Here is a 22195-nt window from a genome sequence, read left to right as displayed (position 1 = left end):
TAAGGAGACTGAGTCCATTCCATGAACATTCTGTTGATTGCTATTCTGTAATTCATTGTCAACCTACAGAGACATTAGAATGGATTTCTAAAGCTCTGAGCATTATCATTGATTTGCCTATCTTAAACAATATTCATGATGCTAATTGTTTTTTAATATTGCAGTGTTTTTAGTGATATTATTTGAGGAAGAAAGTGATTTTAACATATATGCAATGGCATAGTGGTATTATTACTGACTATTAATCCAGAAACTCGGCTAATATTCTGGGGACCTAAGCTCAAATCCTGTCATGGCAGATGGTTAAATTTGGATTCAGTAATGGACAGTTGAGTGATAACCATGAAACCATTGTTGGAAAAACCCATCATATTCACTAATATTCTTTAGAAAAAGAAGCTGCCATCCTTACCTGGTCTGGCCTACGTGTGACTCCAGACCCACAGCAATGACTCTTAGTTGCCCTCTAGGCAATTAGGGATGGGCAATAAATTCTGGCCGAGCCAGGGATGCCTACATCCTGTGCAGGAGTGATAATAGGATTAGCGTCAGTTAGTTATTAAATCTCAGACCGCTCATAAGGAAAGGGATGGAGTTGGTAACCAGGGAACAAAACTGAGTATGGGGCAAAGAAAATCACTTGCGTCCTTGTAATCTGACTATTTAGAGAAGGTAAAGGAAACAGAAGAGGTTGTTGTGAGGCACAAGTCAACAGTGCAATAGAATATTCTCTACTTGCCTGGATAAATACAACTGTGATAGCACTGAAAAGTAAGCACCATAGGGGAATCACCCTGATGGCAGCCCATCCTTCACCTTTAAACAGCTGCCACCCTAATACGCATGTCTGCTATATGTACTCTCCACAGAATGCATTGCAAAAATGCACAAAAATTTATTTGATAGCATTTCAAACCCACCACCTCCAACACAGTAGGACAGAGGCAGCATGATACTATCATATCCAAGTCACCAACCATTGCACATCAAATGCAGCAACTGATTGTCATGTGAACAGCAACAAGACGGATGAGTGATAGTTTATTTTAGTATCGTTGATTAAGAGATAAGTATTGGATAAGATACCAAGAGAAAAAGACTCCCGTTTTCTTGGTTGACTGTTCTGGGATTTTTGCATTGTTGTTTCATCTGGAACATGGTACCTGTGACAAAACGACGCTCCTTTGGTACTGCAGGATGGTGTCAGCTGAGTACACTTGCTCACGTTCCTGATATAGAATCGAAAGTGCCACTACTGTGCTCTCGGAAATGCATTGACATGTAATGATATTGAAATCATTTCCATGCACACTCTTGATTGCCATTCTGTAATTCATTGTTAACCTACTAAGACATTAGAACTTGTTTACAAAGCTCTGAGCATAATCACTGACTTGCCTATTTCAAACAATATTCATGATGCTACTTTTTTAAATGTTAAAGTGTTCTACAGATAATTCTGCTAGTGATATTATTTGAGCAAAAGTAGTAATTTTCACATATATGCGGCCACGACCATTGGCCCATTCCTGTTGCACTGCATTGTTCAAAGTATTTTGACTATAAAGCAAACATTGTTCCTGTTATCATATGGGAGAAAGGGGGACTGGAAAGTAATGCTATTTGAAAGTAGTTCAGAGGTTATACTCCTGAAAGTTTCCTCTTACACAATTGATCACCAAATCCTGGCATGAAAATAATTAAAATATTTCTTCCATACCTTTTTTATAGGTATTATTTCTGTTGTTGATGCAAAATATGGAATGCAGGTAATGATTTTTTAAAAAAATAATGTGAACTTTTCGGGCACTGCGAAATTAAAAACCATATCTATTTTGCTCCAAACTGTTGTTTCTTTGTGTTCAAAGATCGCCGACATATCAGTGTATAACTCAATGTTTCCAAAATATTGTTTCTCTGCTGATAGGAAAATCTAACTTATAGCTCATAACAAAAGGCGCTCTTTCGATTAAATTGACGAAGGTTCAATATTTTATTACTGGTCTAAGCTGCATTAGCTGATCTCAAGCAGAGTATAGCTTGTGAGACATAGAAACATTAAAAAGGAGCAGGAATAGGTTATCCAGCTCTTTGAGCCTGTTGTATAATAGTTGGGAGGTCATGTTGCAGCTGTACAGGACATTGGTGAGGCCACTTTTAGAATACGGTGTTCAATTCTACTCTTCCTGCTATTAGGAACGGTGTTCTGAAACTTGAAAGGGTTCAGAAAAGATTTACAAGGATGTTGCCACGGTTGGAGGGTTTGAGTTATAGGGAGAGGCTGAATAGGCTGGGGCTATTTTCCCTGGAGCGTCAGAGGCTGAGGGGTGACCTTTATACAGGTTTACAAAATCATGAGGGGTATGTGTAGGGTAAATACACAAGGTCTTTTTCCCGGGGTGGGAGAGAGGACATAGATTTAAGGTGAGAGGAGAAAGATATACAACGGACCTAAGGGGCAACTTTTTCATGCAGAAGGCGGTGCATGTGTGGAATGAGCTGCCTTAGGAAATGATGGGGACTGGTACAGTGACAACATTTAAAAGGCATCTGGATGGGTATATGAATAGGAAGGGTTTAGAGGAACGTGAGCCAAATGCTGACAAATGGGACTAGATTAATTTTGGATATCTGGTCAGCATGGATGAGTTGGACAAAAGGGTCTGTTTCAATGCTGTATATCTCTACGACTCTATTCTAATCATGATCCTCTACCTGCATTCTCTCTATATGCCCTGATGCCTTCAATATCTGAAAAGATACCAGTATCTTGAATGTACTCGGTGATCTGGCTTCCAAAGCTTCTGTGAATTCCACAGGTTCCACCATCCCGGATAAAGAAATATTTCCTCATCTCAGTCTTAAATGGTCTACTCCATATCCTGAGACTGTGACCCAACCAGAGAAAACTTCCTCTCTCCCTCTAGTTAGTCTAACCCTGTTAGAATTGTATTCGCTTCATTCAGATCTCCTCTCATTCTGCTAAACTCTCATAATTACTGGCCCAGTTGAACCAATCTCTCTTCATAAGGCAGCCCCCCCATTAAACATAGGAACAGGAGTAGGCCATGCAGCCCCTCGAGACTGCTCCACAATTCATTAAGATCATGGCTGATCTGTAGCCTAACTCCATCTACTTGACTCGGATCCCCTAATACCTATGTTTAACAAAAAATTATGTATGGCAGATTTAAAATTAACAACTAATCCAGCATCCACTGTTTGTGGAAGAGAGATCCAAATTCTACCACTTGGTGTGTAGAAGTGCTTCCTAACATCACTTCTGAAGGGTTTGGCCCTAATTCTGTGTGTCCCCTAATTCTAGAATCCCCAACCAGTGGAAATGATGTTCGAGTTATCTACCTTTATTTTTTCCAGTTAATATCTTGAAGGTGTCGATGAGATCATCCCTAAACCTTCTAAATTCTAGAGAAACTTTAACACCTTTATGATAATAAACAGGAAATGTGGAGTTGAACCATATATTTAAGGAGGGATTGATGAATTGAATGCTTCTCTTATTCTTCCTCTGCACAACCAATGAATATGTCAACATAAGCTCTAGTTTGGTTTCAGGAATTTGAAGAGCCCTTTGTTGACAGTGCCTCAAACCCACAACCTCCAACACAGAAGAAGGGAAGCACCAGGGATATGAAAATACTATCACATCCAAATCACTAACTATTGCACGTCACAGGGAGCCAATGGCCTAGTTGTATTATCGCGAGACTATTAGTACAGATACTTGGTTAATGTTCAAGCGGCTTGGGTTCAAATACTGCCATGGTGGACAGTGGAATTTGAATTCAATAAAGAATCTGGGATTAAGGGGTCAAATGATGACCATGAATCCATTGTCGATCGTCATAAAAACCCCATCTGGTTCACAAATGTCCTTTTAGGGAGTGAAGTTGCCATTCTCACCCTGGTCTGGCCTACATGTGAATCCAGATCCATGTCTCTCCTCGCCTCTCAATCTTCTTGCCATTTGCAGTCTTCACCCAACTGTGCCATTCCCCACTCCCCCAACTTTTCCATCACAAACTCCCAGCAGTTTACAACTCTCCAGAAAATGTGGGAAGACAACCAGAGGCATTTAGATGAATCCTCACAGTTAAAATGCTTGTTCCTTTTTGGTGGAAAGACTTGGTTTTTGAACAGTTATCAGAATTTCTCATCAAAATTGGCCAGAGTGTGTCATGGTCTAACTAATCTTTAGAAATATCACACAATCATCAGATTGTGAATAACCACTCATGTGGATAGGACAGGAACAGCTTTGGCATATCCACCACAAAACAATAAAAGTCCAGTCACAGAATAAATGGGATGGAAATCTCCTTTGAAGTCTCGTGCTTTGGATCTGGAGACATATGTGGGTTGGACTGGATAGGGATGTCAGGCTGTCTTTCCTGAGGGACGTTTCTGAAGCAGATGTGTTTTTATTATACTCAGGTAGTTTCATGATCACCACTTCTGATATTATCCTTTATATGATGGATAGATTTTAATTAACATAAAATCCCTAGCATGTACATACAATGTGACATTCCTTCAAAGAGTCAAAATAGTATCTTCAGTGTCTTTGGGTATATAAGGCTGGCAGAAAGAGTTTATACAATAATTGCTAGTTCTACTATCCTTTCTAGCTTCATGAACTTGCACCTTTATGGCAAGCTTTAAAATCTATAACAATATCTGATATATTTAATGAAGGCCACTTGTGTGACTGTCTCACTCCTGTTACCCTATTCTGTTTTGAATTCTGGCTTTCTTTTTGTAATACACTTGCTTCTAGCTTTCAGGCCTCACCGTATAGAAATTTCCATAATGGCAAAAACTCCTTTTGGCTTCAATTATTCAAAAACATTTGCAAATTCTTGCAGGCACGGTCACAGGTCTCTGTTTTTCAGACAGTGCTGTACCTAGGCTTTGCCCCAGCGCTTAGCAGTTGCTTCAGAAACAGTAGCAGTCATCAAACATCAAATCCCCTCACTCAACATCTCTTGTTCCTAAATCCCTCCACCTTCCTTTAACAGCATTGTCTGTCATATCACCTCACTTCTATCCCACTTGGATGAAATCAGAAGACAAAAAGTAGTAAAATGCTGTCTGTTTGAAAGAAGGAGAGATTACATGAGATGAGGATGAGATCATGACTGATCGTGTCCCCTAATTTCTCTCCCAGATAAATTTCCCTTGTTGCTACTTGTGAGAACATATCTAGATGATGAATCTAGGAGTTGTTTCACCAACATCCTGCACGGTTATAGCAATACTTAGTTATCCCCTCCACAGCCAAGGAAAACTCAATTTGCCTTTCTAATTGCTTTCTATACTATATGCTAACTTTTCTTATGTGTGTACATGACACCCAGGTTCTTTTGTACTGCAACATTCTGCAGTCTCTCTATTGAAATAATATTCTGCCTTTCTGTTTGTGCAAAGTGGACATCCTCACATTTTCCCACATTATAATCCGTCTGTCAATTTTTTTGCCCACTCACTTAACCTATCCATATCACTACATGGACTCATTGTATCTTTGTCACAATCTGCTTTCCTATCTGTATTTGTAACATTTAGTAAATTTGACAATAATAATGTTGATCCCTTCCACTGTGAAGACAGGGACAGAATACTTGTTTTGAACCCTTTACCATTCCCACAATTCCCATTAGTGACTCCCCAGCCTCACCTTCTCAAGGACCAAAGAGCTACTTTAGCTGCTCTTTTACTTGTTATGTACTTGTAGAGATTTTCTTTTACTGCTTTTATGTTGCTTATTTTTCTTCTCTCTTACTTAATTTCAGCCTCTTTATTATTTTCAGTCATCCTTTTACTAGTTTCTTAAATGTTCCCAGCCATCTGAGTGACCAATAATCTTCACAGTATTGTTCACTTTTCTCTCAGTTCAATACCATACTTTCTCATCAGCTACTGTCAACCATCTTTCTGTTTAGAGTTTTTCTTTCTCAATGCAATATCTGTTTGTTGAGTGTTATGAAATATCTTTTTAAATATCTGCCATTGCTTCTGTATTGTTGTTCCTTTTACCTATTTACTGAGTCCACTTTAGCCAATTCTGTCTTCGCACCATTTGTAATTTCCTCTATTTAAGACACTAATTATGGATTTATATTACTTGTGCTCAAACTGAACATGAAATTTTTTTCTCAGCATGATCACGAATACATAGATGATTCTTTACAATGAGGTATTTAATTAATCGCTCTCATTGCACTTTATGAAGTCCAAAATTACGTGCTCCCTGCTAGGTTTCCTAATCTTATTGTCATAAGAAACTGTCCCAAATACACTCTGGACTCTGAGCATTTACATTCCTTGCACTCTGCTGCCATTCCCTTCAGAGGGTCTCCTGGAAACATTGTCTCTCTCTCTCTTTGAGTGCACTTCTGGGCCTGTTTTGAGGCTGCTCTTCCACTTTTTGTTTAACTGCCTTCTTTGTAGCATTCATATTTCTGGTTAGTTCCTTTTTAGCTGCCTTTAAAAGGTAGAGAGTATCTCGATCATATGTTCGCCTCACATGTTCTTATGTTCAATTGTCCAACAGCATCTCTTGAGGAATGTGAGATAATGCCATTGATACTTTCCTGGTAACTGCTCCACGGCTGCACCTATCATTCATTGTGTGTCTGAGTGCTGAGAGATGGTCACTGCATGGCCTGTAAGCACATCCCTGACTGGTTTCACAGGGATTAAGCTGCATTCCGCACTGGCAGCCCTCTCTCACTGATGGGGATATAAAACTCTGTCTTGGAAAATTAGATTCCCTTTTAAAATGTAATAAGGTGCAGGCCATTGTTTATCATTATGCCACACAACTGCTTGGTTAACTGAAGATAAACAAGATGGATTTTGTTCTTTTGTCTTCTATTAAAGTTTCTTTTTTTTTTTTTTTGGACATGCACATTATTTCGCCAATGTGTCCTGTGGGTGGATGGTATATGAGGACGGTTTTAGCTGCATAATCATAGCTTTGTAAAACTGTTTTGTTGTTTCACTATTCTTTGCTGTGGTTATTCCCCTTTTTTCTCTGCTGAGTTACTTTGACAGGATCAGCAGTCATACTTCTGAAGTTCTTTTTTCCTCTTGTTCTCAAGTTTGCTCTCGCCTTCCTTCCTTCCTTCCTTCCTTCCTTGAACTCCCTTCCCCACCTTGCCTGATCCACCCATCTTGTCTCTCTCGTCATCACCGCCGTCCACTCCTTCAGCCTATTTGTTGGCTATTGCACTAAGCTACATGGTCTACACGTTGATCATAAGATCAACAAACAGGCCACAGAGGAAACTAATAACTGGCAGGTGTGGAGAGTGAAAATGAGCCCTTGATTCCATTTTTGATCCCTGAAGGTACGGCAGATCAAGGAAGTCCAGTTGGGTGAAGCAGAGGCCTCTTCTTGTGAGATAGCACTTTTGAGAGTAAACACATTGAAGGAAATAAGATTTGGGAGTGGAGAGGTAGGGAGAAAGAAATCAGAATATTTGACAGTGTTGCTATTCACATTCCAGTTCCCATCCCATAAGAACTTTTGTCTTTTTGAGCCTTTGGTTAAACACTGCACTGTGAACGTATCTATTTCAATTCAGTTAAATGTACTGAAATGATCTGGAGGCCGGTTTTGATTGGTGACTATACTGTCACATCTTTTTATAGAATAAATATTTTCAAAGCTGCATTGACAGTTGCTTTATTGATTTGAAAAGCAATTGTTAAATACATATGTAGACTAGATGAAATTATTTCTTAAAATGCAGAATCCAGGTTGAAAAAATGACAAGTTGACAGACTTAGAGAAAGCTGCTGCATTTCAATTATGACTTGAAATATCTGAGCTTTTGTTTTCTTCTCAGTTAGGAATGAAAATTTGGCAACTTGTCCACCTCTCTAACTCCTGATGCTTGACCTCTGCCAGTTACTTAGCGTTTAAAGAGTTTTGATGTCACTACAAGTGATGACATCTCGGTAAATAGGTAGCAATTGGAATGTGTCATGCTTCACAGACTACACCCATCACAGCTGAAGCTGGGAGAGCTGTTGTGTGCTCAGCCAGTTAAATTGAAACTGAAATGATAATTGAAATCAGGGCCTATCACGGAAATGGGATTGTCACCTAGTGATCTAAAATATTAATTTCCTAATCACAGACAAATGATTGGACAAGTGCAAATGACAGCTTTTTGACTCCAAGGGCCTGGCATTTAGGCCAGAGCAACAGTTCTTCTGTAATTTGGCTTTAAAATCTTGGCAACATTCAATTGGAAAGAATTAATGAACAAAGAATTTATATAAAGAAGGTCAGGGAAAGGTGTTTTTTTTTTTATTTTCTGTATTGATATTGTACAAGTTGACTTTGATTATTTAAGTGGAAATAGTCTTGAATTGAATTACCACTAGAATTGCAACATAAGAGAAAGTCAGTGAGGTTAAATTCAAGGGCCAAATGACTGGGGAAACTTTCTAGCTTTGTAGTTTGGCAAGTGCTTGCTAGCAAGATTAGCAAAATATGCTAGCCTAATGTGAGCAATTTATAATTTCCTTCTTTGTTGGTTAGATAATTTGAAAATCAAATAAGTAACCCGATTCTACAAGCTTACAACTTCTGCAGGTATCCTTCATTCTCAAGTTTTCTTTTTATTTAGTTATCAAACTAAATATATCCACCCTGAAATAAAACTGCTGTTGGACAGCACCTTTGACATGGGTGTTGCATCACAATTTTTGTTAATCTTCCAGTTTAATTCTTTTGTAAATTTATTACTTTGAATCTGCAGTGGCTTTTTCATGCCTTCTTCGATCATTAGCAAGTGCCTGTTTCCATCGGCCCCCAGTCAGAGAAATTTTTGTCACTGAAGGAGTATAGCTGTTTGATCATTTTGCTTCTAACTCACTCTATATTAGTGGGAGCTGCATTACCAGCAGGAACTTGTTGGGCTAAATTGTCTGTTTTTCTGTACGAAAAGTTTTTTTGCAATACAATCTCGGTGTCTTGCTTGAATGACTTAGATTTTGTGACCTCGGTTATAATTTTACATGTACATGTAGAAGGTAAATTAAAATATTCTAGAAATTCATTTGTGACGAAGTCGTGACTGAGTTATGGTCGCTTTTCTCAAAGATTCTACAGTTTTGTGCGGCATATTCATTTTATAAACATACCTATTTTCATTCTAAATGGGAAGGAAATAATTATTTTTCCAACTTTTTACCTTGCCGCCTTTTTCAGAACTTCTAATCCCAAGTATCACCTTTGGTCAAAAATTCAAATGACATAATAAGGCTTTTTTTTAAACTTTTTTGTTACTTGTTCTTAGCACGTGATTGTCTTTGTCTTTGGCAAGATCAGCATTTATTGGCGATCCTTAATTGTCCTCCATATTGGCTAATATCTGTGAAAATAACTGCAAGGACATGGGAGCACACTTTCTGTTTGTTTTCCTTTTTGTTTTGCATGTTGAATAAATGTTCTCCTGGTTTGACACATCACTACAGTGGCACTGCTGAGGTAGTTCACTTAAGATGCAGGAGATTGTCTGATACGTTAGAAACATTTAATTTGGATAGGCACATGGATGATAGTATAATGTAGGGTATGCAGGCTAGTTTGATCTTAGTAGGATAATAGGTTGGCTCAACATTGTGGGCCGAAGGGCCTGCAGGGTGCTGTACTGTTCTATGTTCTATTGTAGATCCTTCTCTATAATGGAGTTTGTTCTTGTTCCAGAAGTGGTGATAAGTCTTTGTGTTCATTTTTTTAAAATTAATTTAGTTTAGTTTTATTTTATTCGGAATCATGCAAAGGGTTAACAACTGACTTCTTTTTCCATATTATGATTTGGATCTTTACTGGAAAGGCTTCCAAGTTTCTTTGTAAATAACCATATCTATTTTGCCTATTCCCTTCCTTCTTTCATAATGAAGCATGTTACTAAAGTAGTCAGGACATAAAAGGTTAGATAAGAATTGTTCCAGGCCCAAGCTTGCTTAATAAATTGCAGTTAGGAACTTTGGAACCATTCTGTGGGCCCTCACCTGAAATTATCTTTCCCACTTCTTTGGGAAAGCTCATGGTATCGTCTTGTGCCTCCTTGCAGCTGAATGACTGAAAACAAAAATGTAACAGTGCAGATAGATAAACAAAAGAGAAGTTGAATCCTGGGTGGGGGAAGTAGCATTAGCCAAGGTCTAATTATAGCATTTAATCAGCTTTTGAAAGAGAAGGATGTGTTAATCTTTTTGAATGTGACCCTTCCTCAGAACTGCTATGGTTAGAGGTTCTTTCCCTGACCATACACATTATGATGAAGGATCTTGCCTAAAGCATTGCTTTTCAGAGAGACTCACTCCGAAACTCAGAATGGGAAGAATTGAGAGTTTGAGCCTATTTCCTTTCATTCAATGGTGGGTTAAAGCCCTCACCCTTTCATTGATTTTATGCTTTTGCCATAGTTCATGGAATGAAAGGGGCAGTACCAAGCTGGATACAGATATTTTCAAAACAACTTGTCCAGAGTTGGCAGGAATTATACAGTTAATGGTAGGACCGTGGGGAGTGTGGCTAAACAAGGAGACCTAGGGGTGTAGGTGCATAGTTCCTTGAAAGTGGAATTGCAGGTAGACAGGATAGTGAAGAAGGTGTTTGGCGTGCTTGCCTTTGTTGGTCAGAACTTTGAGTATAGAAGGTGGGATGTCATGTTGTGGCTCTACAGAATGTTGGTGAGGGCACTTTTAGAATACTGCATACAATTCTAGACGGCCTTCTATAGGAAGGATGTTGTTAAACTTGAGAGGATGCAGAAAAGATTTACAAGGATGTTGCTGGGACTGGAGGGTTTGAGTAATAGAGAGAGGCTGAATAGGCTGGGGCTTTTTTTCCCTGGAGCATCAGAGGCTGAGGGGTGACCTTATAGAGGTTTATAAAATCATGAGGAGCATGGATAGAGTGAATAGTTCAGGTCTTTTTATCAGGGTAAGGGAGTCCAAAACTAGAGAGCATAGGTTTAAGGTGAGGGGAAAGGTTTAAGAGGAACCTAAGGGGCAACTTTTTCACGCAGAGGGTGGTGTGTGTATGGAAGGAGCTGCCAGAGGAAATGGTGGAGTTGGGTACAATTACAACATCTTAAAGGCATCTGGATGGGTATTGGAATAGGAAGGGTTTAAAGGGATATGGGTCAAATAGTGGTAAATGGGAGTAGATTAATTTAGGATATCTGGTTGGCATGGACGAGTTGGATTGAAGGATCTGTTTCCATGCTGTACAGCTGACTGTACACCTTTGGAGCAGGTGGATCTTGAACCCAGGCCTTGTCACCCAGAGGTAGGGACGCTACCACTGTGCTACAAGAACCCTTCAGCAACCTGGCTGCAAAATTAGCTGACAGACAAGAAACAGCAAGCAATGACCAATATGTATCTTTCAGAATGGAGTAAGGCTAGTCATGGAGTTTCCTAGGAATTGGTATTAGGACCCTTGCTTTTTCTGATATATGTACAGATCTTTGTATGCATAGGACATTTTCAAAGTTTGCAGATGATACAAAAACTGAGAGCATTGCATACTTGGAGGACGACTGTGTAGAGCTTCAGGAGGAAATTGACAAATTAGTGGATTGGTGGACAGGTGCCAATTGAAGTTTAATGTGCATAAGTGTGAGACGATATATCTCAGTGCAAAGGATGTGGTTAGATGGTGTACGATTCTAAAGGAGCTGCAGAAGTAGAGCACAGGTCATTAAAAGTGACAGGATCGGTAGAGAGAGCTGCTAATAATGTATACTGTATTCTGGGCTTCATTAATAAGGGTATAGAGTACAAGAGCATGGAAGTTATGCTGAACTTATATACGGCATTAGTTAAACTTCACATGGAGTATTGATGAAATATTTGGGTCCCACGCAGTGGAGCATTTGAGATGGATCACATGTCAGAGGTTTATAAGAATGGTTTCAGGCATGAGAAACTTCAGTCATAAGGATACATTGGAGAGGTTGGGACTATCCTCCAGGAGAGGAGAAAGCCAAAGGAGATTTGAGAGAAGTTTTCAACATCATGAGGGTTCTGGACAGAATGGTTTGTGGAAACTGTTCCCATTCATAAGAAGATTGAGAATAGAGATTTAATAGAAGAGGAAAATCTGACTTTTTTGATACAATGAGTAGTTAAGATAAGCAATACACTGCCTAGAGACAGGTTCGATTGAGGTATTCAAGAGGTCATTGTTTCTATTTAAATAATCATCTAATGTGCAAGGAAATGGGGGAAAAAGCAGGAGATTGGCAGTAAGTCAAAATGATCAGAGAACTGAGGAAGATAAGATGGGCCAAATGACCTCTTCTGCACCATAACGATTGTGATTCTGTGATTTCCCTGCTCAGTTGAAAGTGCAGTTAAGTAGCCTACTTCCAGACCCCAATCAAAATCATCAAGAGGAAATTAAGTGGTGCAGGAGGACTCATTCGACCGATTTATAGATATTTTCTAAACAAACTGTTCAGAGATTTTCTTCCACACCTTTGAAGCAGGTGTGACTTGAACCCAGATCTCCTGGTTCAGAGCTAAGGACACTACCACTGCACCACAACAGCCAGGTTTATTGGAAAAGTCACTGAAGGTACATTATCTTACTGATAATTGTTCCCTATAATGAAGAAAAGTTGGTCAATGCCATCTGCACATCGAATTTACCAAGTTACTTTGCATTCCTACAGCATCTGTCAGAAGAGAAACCTGAAGGCCTGGTTAATGAAGCAGCCAGGTATTTTATTTTCTTTCTCAAATAACCGCATTTTGGACACCTAGACCAAAATTATTTTTATAAAGACTACATATTGTAAAGCTGTTTTAAGAAAGCATGGTATGCTGGCAATATATTTAATTTTAATTTGCTAAAAGATTGCCAGTGAAAACATTTTATATAGTATCATACATAAAATATTTCAACAATTTATTAATGGTAGCTTATTTTTCATCTATTTCTCACACCAGATATAATTCCTGCCAACGGAATATTCTGTAAATCCATGTACATCAGTGGACTTCATTGATTATGTTTACTCTCCTAAATCTTTTTGGAGTTGATTGACCTGTATCATGTTGTTGTATTTAGACAGATTGCTCTTGGTGACCTTATTATTATTAACAAAACTGACCTGGTTCAACAAGAGGAGCTGGAAGATTTGAAAACTGCTGTAAGGTAATGAAGGACATTATGATCATATTTAGTATCAGGCACGGAAATTTTGAATATGCTTTTGGCTAACAAAGCACCAGACTCTAATGAAGCATGATCAGACTCGATGTTAACTCTGCTTTCTCCTCACAGATACTGCCTGACCTGCTGAATTTTGCCAGCAATTTCTGTTTTTGTTTCTGATCCCCAGTATCCATAATTCTCTGTTTTATTATAAGAATAACTCTCTTAAAATCTGAATTGAAGCATGATATCAACAAAATGTTTTTTTGCCACCAAATGTGTTGAAGTATATGAAAGTAATGTGAGATGTCACTTGCAGTGCATTGATATTTTTTTTCCCTGCTTCTAGGCTGTTTCACCTTTTTAATCCAGTTGATAGGGAGGCATATCTTTTCTGGCTAATGAGAATGAACTACCGCAGTTTCTGGTTCATTCTTGCCAAAGTTGCACTTGTCACACATAGTAATTTTTTTAGACTACTATTCCATGCAAATCTTTGTTTATCTTGTCATCTTTGCTAATAATGCTTCAAAATGAGTCACGATGGATTGGAAACCATTAAGGACCCTGTCCAAATTTTCCTCTCCATTTATCTTAAATTTTCAAAAAAATTTATTTTTTTTTTACACTTCGTAATTAGATATCCACCTTCCAGACCATTCAACCATTACCATCAAGCCAGGGGATCAACCCTGGTTCAATGGAGAGTGCAGGAGGGCATGCCAGGAGCAGCACCAGGCATACCTGAAGATGAGGTGTCAACCTGGTGAAACCATCATACAGGACTACGTGTATGCGAAACAGCGAAAGCAGCAAGTGATAGACAGAGCTAAGCAATCCCACAACCAATGGATCATATCTAAGCTCTGCAGTCCTGCCACATCCAGTCATGAATGGTGGTGGACAATTAAACAACTCACTGGAGGAGGAGGATCCACAAATATCCCCATCCTCAATGATGGAAGAGCCCAGCACATCAGTGCAAAAGGTAAGGCTGAAGCATTCGTAGCAATCTTCAGTCAGAAATGCCGAGTGGATGATCCGTCTCGGCCTCCTCCAGTGGTGCCCAGCATTACAGATACCAGTCTTCAGCCAATTCGATTCACTCCACATGGCATCAAAAAACGGTTGGAGACACTGGATACTGCAAAGGCTACGGGCCCTGACAACATTCTGGCAATAGTACTGAAGACTTGTGCTCTAGAGACAATCTAACCACCACCCCTTGACATTCAATGGTGTTACCATCACTGAATCCCCCACTATCAACATCCTGGGGGTTATCATTGACCAGAAACTCAACTGAACTTACCACGTAAACACAGTGACTACAACAGCAAGTCAGAAACTCTGAATATTGCAGTGAGTAACCCACCTCCTGAATCCCCAGAGTCTGTCCACCATCTACAAGGCACAAGTCAGGAGTGTGATGGAATACTCCCCACTTGCCTGGATGAGTGCAGCCCCAACAACACTCAAGAAGGTTGACTCTATCCAGGACAAAGCAGCCCGCTTGATTGGCATCACATCTGCAAGCATCCACTCCCCCCACCACTGACGCTCAGTAGCAGCAGTGTGTACTATCTACAAGATACTCTGCTGAAGTTCACCAAAGATCCTCAGACAGCACCTTTCAAACCTTTGACCACTTCCATCTAGAAGGACAAAGGCATCAGAAATATGGGAACACCACCCCGTCCAAGTTCCCCTCCAAGCCACTCACCATCCTGACTTGGAAATATATTGGCGTTCCTTCACTGTCACTGGGTCAAAATCCTGGAATTCCGTCACTAATAGCATTGTGAATCAACCTACAGCTGGTGGACTGCAGCGATTCAAGAAGGTAGCTCACCACCACCTTCTCAAGGGCAACTAGGGGTGGGCAATAAATGCTGGCCAGCCAGCGATGCCCACATCCCACAAATGAATTTAAAGTAACAACGTTCTGTAGTGCAATACTGTTTTGCAGCCTATGAAGGAAAATGCTTACATTCATATGGTGCTTTTCATGATCTCAGGCCCAACTGCTTTATAGCCAGTGCACTGCTTCTATTAAGACCATGGTGTAATTTAGGAAAGGTGAACAAGTCCATAGAGAGAAGTAATGCAAATTTATTAAAAACTAATCTACCCACAAATATACATGAACCTGAATCTCACATGTCATTTTTAGTGAATAAATCAATTAACAGTTTAGTTTGTTTGCTTTGTTTATTCAGGGAACAAACTTGAAGTCAAAATTCAGGCATAGCAGTAAGTATAAGATGGAAGTTAAATCACTCTGATACTTAGCAGAGTTTTTTCAAAGGATTAGACATGTGCTAATTCAGTTACAATTGTAAGTTAGATTTCTTTCTGAGGAGGGAAGAGCTGTTGAAGGGTGAAAATTGTATTTCTCTGTCCATAGAAGCCACAATGTTTAATACTTTCCATGTGAAGAATTTAGCTTTTCTCCTTTCCAATCAGGTACAAAATGGATTTGGTGTAAATTCTCTACTATGTAATGATGTGACTGCAATTATTTGCTCCCAACAGACAGAGCTTGGGAATACTATTCACTGTTTGCCCCATGCTGCGAACCTCTACACAAGCCAGCATTTATTATGAGTTTAAGAACTGCCTATATCAACATCTCAGGGTCTCCAATTTACTGTGTGCATCTTGTTTCGTCTCACCTTCATGAAATATATGTTTGGCCTCTTTAGATTAAACATGTACAGTTTTCCATCACTGGTTAGTGGAGTGCCTACCAGGGGAAAAATTGACAGTTCCACGAGATTTAAACCCAGTGATTTGAATACAAGAGGAGAATGTAGAGTACCAATAAGCACCAATATGATTGTGTCCAAAAAGAAGACCTTTTCAAGGGGATGTCACAGTTTATGTACAGTTTCAGAATCATCCTAAATGAGTTCCAAATCCTTTTTAAAAGCATAGGTTTGCACAGGTTGAAGTGGCTTTAAGTCGTTACTCTCTGTCTAGTTGTACATTTCCTAATTCAAACCTCATTCAGGAAAATAATACCCTTCTAAGCCAGTAGGAAGGGCTATGTACAAAATCTGCGTATCTCCTTTTACATTCTGAAAACTCCACCACACAACTGTTCCAAGTACAACACACCCAGCTCACAGTCTGTAATAATAATAGTACAAAGAAAAGGAAGATTTACATTTATTCAAAACACAGGATATTGGAGCATCTTACTCTGGGACAGAGGTTGAAAGCCAAACTGTGTGAAATAAAACCAGATGAATCACTATCCAGCCTCAAACACTTCAATTACCTGTTCCTTTTGTGTGCTATTTGTGCTTGCAAGGTTTTGAATTGTGTCACTTGCATAAAAACACATTCACTGTCAAGATTGTGGGTTGAAGCTCAATCTTTTGGCCTTTTTTTTTAAAAAAAAAAGCATCCCTTAAATAGTTTTTGGTGGTGACAGCTGTTCTTGTGATTGCATCAGCCAACACAGACGTATGAGCAAAGAAGAAAAGACAAATGACATGTAAGATGGAAACTGCACCAGAAAAGGAAATGGGGAAAGTTATTTACCGTTGGAAAAAAATTAATTTGTACCACCGTGACAGAGCACAAGCCTCTGAATTGTCCTCACTAATATTCCATCATAGCATTTACTACAACAATCCTGCTTTGACCATGAAAGAAAGATCAGGTGTGTGGTACCAAATTAAAAGTGATTTGGAAAGATAGCTTTATTTTGATTATCAAACTGGCTTCAAGTCATTTAATCTACAAAATATATCACTAACCGCTGAAAAGGAAAACATTGCTTCATGCTCATCAACTTTACTGGCTAGACTGGTCTCTACTGTTTCCTGACAGGAGGGTGATGCTCCTCAAACTGATATCAATTAAGGTCCAGTTTCCCTAGTGTTTTGGAGACAACAAAAACATCCAGAATGTTTTGATTTATATTTTTCCTGCTTAATATCATCATGGTTGCAGAGTATCATAACCTGAGCATTTATATTTCAGGTCAATCAATGGACTTGCGAAGTTAATTGAAACACAAAGATCAAGGTGAGAAAATTGTCTTTTTCCAGGTACATGGAACTCAAGTATTTGCAATTTGCCCTCAGTACTTGTCAAAGTAAAATTTAATTTCAAATTGATTTTGTTGCACCTTCAACCAAAATGTCTAAAATCAGGATTCATTCTCGGTATGGAAGGTTTGAGTTATAAAGAAAGGCTGGATAAACTGGGGCTTTCTCTACTGGAGTGTATGAGATTGAGAGGTGACCTTATAGAAGTTTATAAAATAATGAGGGATATGGATGGAGTTATTGGTAGTTGTCTTTTCCCTCAGATGGGGATTTCAAGACTAGGGGGCACATTTTTAAAGTGAAAGGAGAGAGGAGGGGTAAATGTTTTACACGGAGAAGGTGGTTCACGTGTAGAATGACCTTTGAGGAAGTGGTGGATGTGGGTACAATTACAATGTTTAAAAGACATTTGGATAAATGCATGAATAGGAAAGGTTTGAAGGGATATGGACCAGGAGCAGGCAGGTGGGACTAGTTTAGTTTGGGACTATGTTCGGCATGGACTGGTTGGACGGAAGGATCTGTTTCCATGCTGTATGACTCTATGATCTTTGACTTGTATCACATAATGTTGCTATGATTTATACTAACATTTATAATAAGCAAAAAGAATTGTAGATGGTTTTCAAATTTATACAATATAAAACATGAGAGGTTAGCCAAGATTGTGTTGAAATAGTGAAGTCTAGAGATGATAAAGGCGTGGATGAGGCTTTTAGAAACTGATGGGTTGAGGCATGGTGAAGCTGAGTGATATTACTGGCTATCATAGTGTGTATATGTGGCCAGAATCTCGTCTCTGGGCCAAATATGATGCCATAGTTGTGAGCAACTTGGTTAACCTTGGCCAGTTACCAGTAGGAGAAATGGACAAGGGACCAGAGTTTGAGTCCAGAAGAAACCTTGTCCAAAAGTTACAGATCACATGTTTCATTATTTTCAACAATGTGAGGTCATCTACTGACCCAAGATGTGATTTGCCAGAAATATTACTGTGTAGATAAATATGTAAAATAAACTGTGTGTTGATTAGCATTGGATAACTGTGTAGTGCCTGTCTAGGCATGGAGTTCTGCAGGCAGGGAATAAACCTATTCATTTGTATCAGAGATAGTAGGAACAGCAACTCATATTCCGCTTGGGAACCCTGCAGCCCAATGGTATCAATGTGGATTTCACAAGTTTCAAAATCTCCCCTCCCCCCACCGCATCCCAAAACCAGTCCAACTCGTCCCTGCCTCCCTAACCTGTTCTTCCTCCCACCTATCCCCTCCTCCCACCTCAAGCCGCACCTCCATCTCCTACCAACCAACCTCATCCCGCCCCCTTGACCTGTCCGTCCTCCCTGGACTGACCTATCCCCTTCCTAACTCCCTACCTACACTCACCTTTCCTGGCCCCATCCCCGCCTCTTCGACCTGTTTGTTTCTTCTCCACCTATCCTCTCCTCTATCCCTCTTCTATCCGCCTCCCACTCTCTCCCTATTTATTTCAAAACCCCCTTCCCCTCCCCCTTTTCTGATGAAGGGTCTAGGCCCGAAACGTCAGCCTCTCTGCTCCTATGATGCTGCTGGGCCTGCTGTGTTCATCCAGCCCTGCACCTTGTTGTCTCTGTTCATTTGTATGTCATGTTTATTGCAGGTACAGAAAAGGCAAAACAGGATCAGATATATGGCTAGGATATTTTGTTCAGAATTTAAATGTAAAACAATTAACACCAGTGTAGATATTCCAATGGACAGACGTTTGTTTCTGTAGGGTAATTGGTGTTGTATTCCATGTGAAAATGCTGATGTACCTAACTTTGTGGGAATTCCCAGAAGTCAAAATTTCCTTGGGACAATTACCCAATGTCTGGAACTCTTTCTGAAGAAACTTCATTAGAATCAGAGGTATTAGGGCAGTCTGACTCATGTAAGCTTTACAGTTACCCAGGAAGCGTTAGAAGATTAAAAATCTACTCTAATTCCTGGCTAACATTAAACTGAGCCACCTCTCCATCCCCACTACTTCAAACCACTCCTCTATTCCTCCACACCTGAGACTACCTGCCCCACCTAAACCTATCTATCCTAAGCACTCATCTCACCGTAACCACGACCCATACTACCCCAACACTTGCATGCCTTTCACAGTACCTGTCAAAGTGGCTTCAGGACTTTTAATATACAGAATCTGGCACTAACTGTTGAAAAAGGGAATGGGCCTTCCTGTTCACTGATGCTGCTGGCTACATTGGTCGCTGCTGTTCCCAAACAGGAGGCTGTCATCCAGGAAGTTTTGAGATCTGAACCTCTTTGTCTGTTTAGGATGGGAAATAGGGTTTCGAATGACCTAGGAAATTCTCGACCATGAAACTTTGTATAAGGCATGGTATCACTGTGTCCAGGATAAAATATGCTTTTATTACTATCTGGAGAAGAGCAGTAACCTCTGGATACACAAGCAACATTCATCACTCAAAAGCTCACTGAATTCGGTGAATAGATCACTCCTTTTGATATTGTGTGGCCTTCATGTGCACAATTTGGCTGCTCATTTGCTTACAAAGAAACAAACTGCATCTCGAAGCATATTCATTTCAGTGTGAACCACTTTACAGTGTTTCCATTAAACTGGAAAGGCACAAATCCACTTGGATGATCCTCCGCTCCTTATAAAATGGGCAACTCCATGGTTTGTACGATTAGGGAACGCTACCTTTTTTTGTAACCCTGAGACCAAGAGCATGGGGGATGTGTACACCAGACCTCCTTCAGCCGATGCTGACACTAGCTACACTGAGAGCTGCTAATCCTCCAGAATTGTCCTCTAGTCTTTAGAGTTTGAAGAATAATCTGATTACTTAAGTAATCCAGAAACACACAAAGCTTCTTTTCCATTGTGATTTTCTTTGAACATTTTAACTTGTGTTGGAATAATATTGGCGATGTGGAAAGTGTGTTTCATTGGGTTTCATGTGATGAAATCTCCAAGAATACCCCCACTGGAATTGATGACCCTGGGTGCGCTTATACTTCAAGGTGCAGAATTTAGTCGGTTTTATGTGCTGCTTGTGGTAGACTGCGCCATCTAGAGGCACTGCATGGAAATTGTAACATTGTTCACAAATGTCAAGACGTACCTAAAATTGTGGCTGTGATAGTCTTTCTTTTTGGGATGTGACATTCTTACCATTTATGTAGCTAATTGTATTATTTTTAGAGTGGGGAAGAAGAGGCTAAGAGTTGATTGCATTTTCATGGACCAGTGCTGAAAACTAAAATGCAGTTTTGCATTCAGTGGTAGAAATCCAGGATTTCCTTTCCTTGATACAGGTGTCTTCCATTCTCACTTATCCCCAGACCGTGATCAGTATGCTTTGTAATATACCAGTAATGGTACAGAAGTGTATCCTCTCTGCCACTTTTTTCTGTTCATGGCCAGGGACCCAGGTTTGACTTCACCCTTGGGTGACTGTCTGCATGGAGTTTGCACGTTCTCCCGGAGTCTGTGTGAGTTTCCTTCAGGTGCTCCAGTTTCCTCCCACAGTCAAAAGATGTGCAGGCTAGGTGGATTGGCAGTGCTAAATTGTCCATAATGTCCAGGGATGTGTTGATTTAGGTGGGTTAGCCATGGGAAATGCAGTGGGTCTGAGTGGGATGCTGATTGGGGGGTCGGTCTGGATGCAATGGGCTGAAAGGTCTGCTTCAACGCTGTAGGGATTCTATGGTTCGATGTTAAGTGTGTATGTTACATCTTTTCTTACAACTGATATTAATGACTTGTATTAACAGACTGTGTACTGTAACGAAATTTGCTGACAGTGCAAAGGTTGGTAGGAAAGCAAGTTGTGAGGAGGATTCAGAATTTGTAAAGAAGTTTTAGGTCTGTTGAGTGAGTGGACAAAAAAGTTGCTATATTATGAGAAAATATGAAGTTAAGGTTGGATAATTAGAATGTTATTTAAATGGGAGAAACTGCGGAATGCAGCTGTACATGCGTGGTTGGGTGTCTTTGCGCACAAATCCCAATTGGTTAACGTGCAGGTTCAACAATGAAATAGGAAGGCAAATGGTATGTTAGTCTTTATTGTGTGGGAATTTGAAGTATTATTATAGAAGGGAAAACCTGCTAAAATTCTACAGGGCATTGGTGAGACCATGCCTAGAATATTAGTACAATTCTGATCTTATTTAAGGAGACAGATACTTTCATTGGAGGCTGTTCACTGGATGTCATGAGGTTGGTTCCTCATTATTGTCTCATGAGAAAAGGTGAGCAGGTTGGACCTACACTCGGAATTTAGATAAATGAGAATAATTCTATTGAAACATGGATTCTCAGGGACCTCGATGGGGTGAATAATGAGATGATGTTTTCCCTCATGGAGAAATCTCGAACCAGGGAACATAATTTCAACATATGGAGCCTCCCAATTTGAAAGAAATTTTTTCACTGAAGTGTGCTTTAGCATTTGGGATTCTCCACCCAAGAGAGCAGTAGAAACTGGGTTAGACAGATTTTTGATCTAAAGTCAAGAGTATGTGTGAAGGCAGGGAAGTGAGGTTTTTATTATTTACTCTCTCGGTAAGGAGGTCTTCTATTTCAAAGCACACTTGGAGAAAAGAATAGAATGACGGCAGATTTGTCAATTTTTTGTTTTCATTTTATTCTGGCATGGGACGTACGTGTTGCTGGCAAGGCTAGTATTTCTTATCCATCCCTAAGTATGAGGCTCACTAGTCCAAAACACAGTTCAAAAGCAAGTATGGATGGGCAAGAAATACTGGCTGTGCCAACAGCACCCACATTCCACGAAAGAAATTATTTTAAAAAAAAAACTTGATATTCCCTATGCATCTTACTACTTGCTACAAATGTCTAGTCCTTTAAAATAAAGAATCCCCTTGGCAGTTACTGTCTTATCAAATGTTATGTA

At 39.7% G+C, this 22195-nt stretch overlaps 1 protein-coding gene across 1 annotated transcript in view; it reads left to right on the top strand.

The window, feature by feature from the left end:
- The window catches only part of cbwd (COBW domain containing), a 71982-nt gene that overhangs the window by 26487 nt on the left and 23300 nt on the right, over nt 1-22195 (top strand). Inside the window, 4 exon segments of the mRNA XM_048595010.1 lie at nt 1732-1769; nt 12729-12775; nt 13127-13213; nt 17207-17251. Coding sequence (XP_048450967.1) covers nt 1732-1769; nt 12729-12775; nt 13127-13213; nt 17207-17251 — 217 coding nt within the window.

Source organism: Rhincodon typus, chromosome 3, assembly GCF_021869965.1.
Source record: "Rhincodon typus isolate 14 chromosome 3, sRhiTyp1.1, whole genome shotgun sequence".
Classification (NCBI taxonomy): Eukaryota; Metazoa; Chordata; class Chondrichthyes; order Orectolobiformes; family Rhincodontidae; genus Rhincodon; species Rhincodon typus.
Note: the sequence above shows the minus strand (reverse complement) of the source record. Positions and strands in the feature narration are given on the sequence as shown.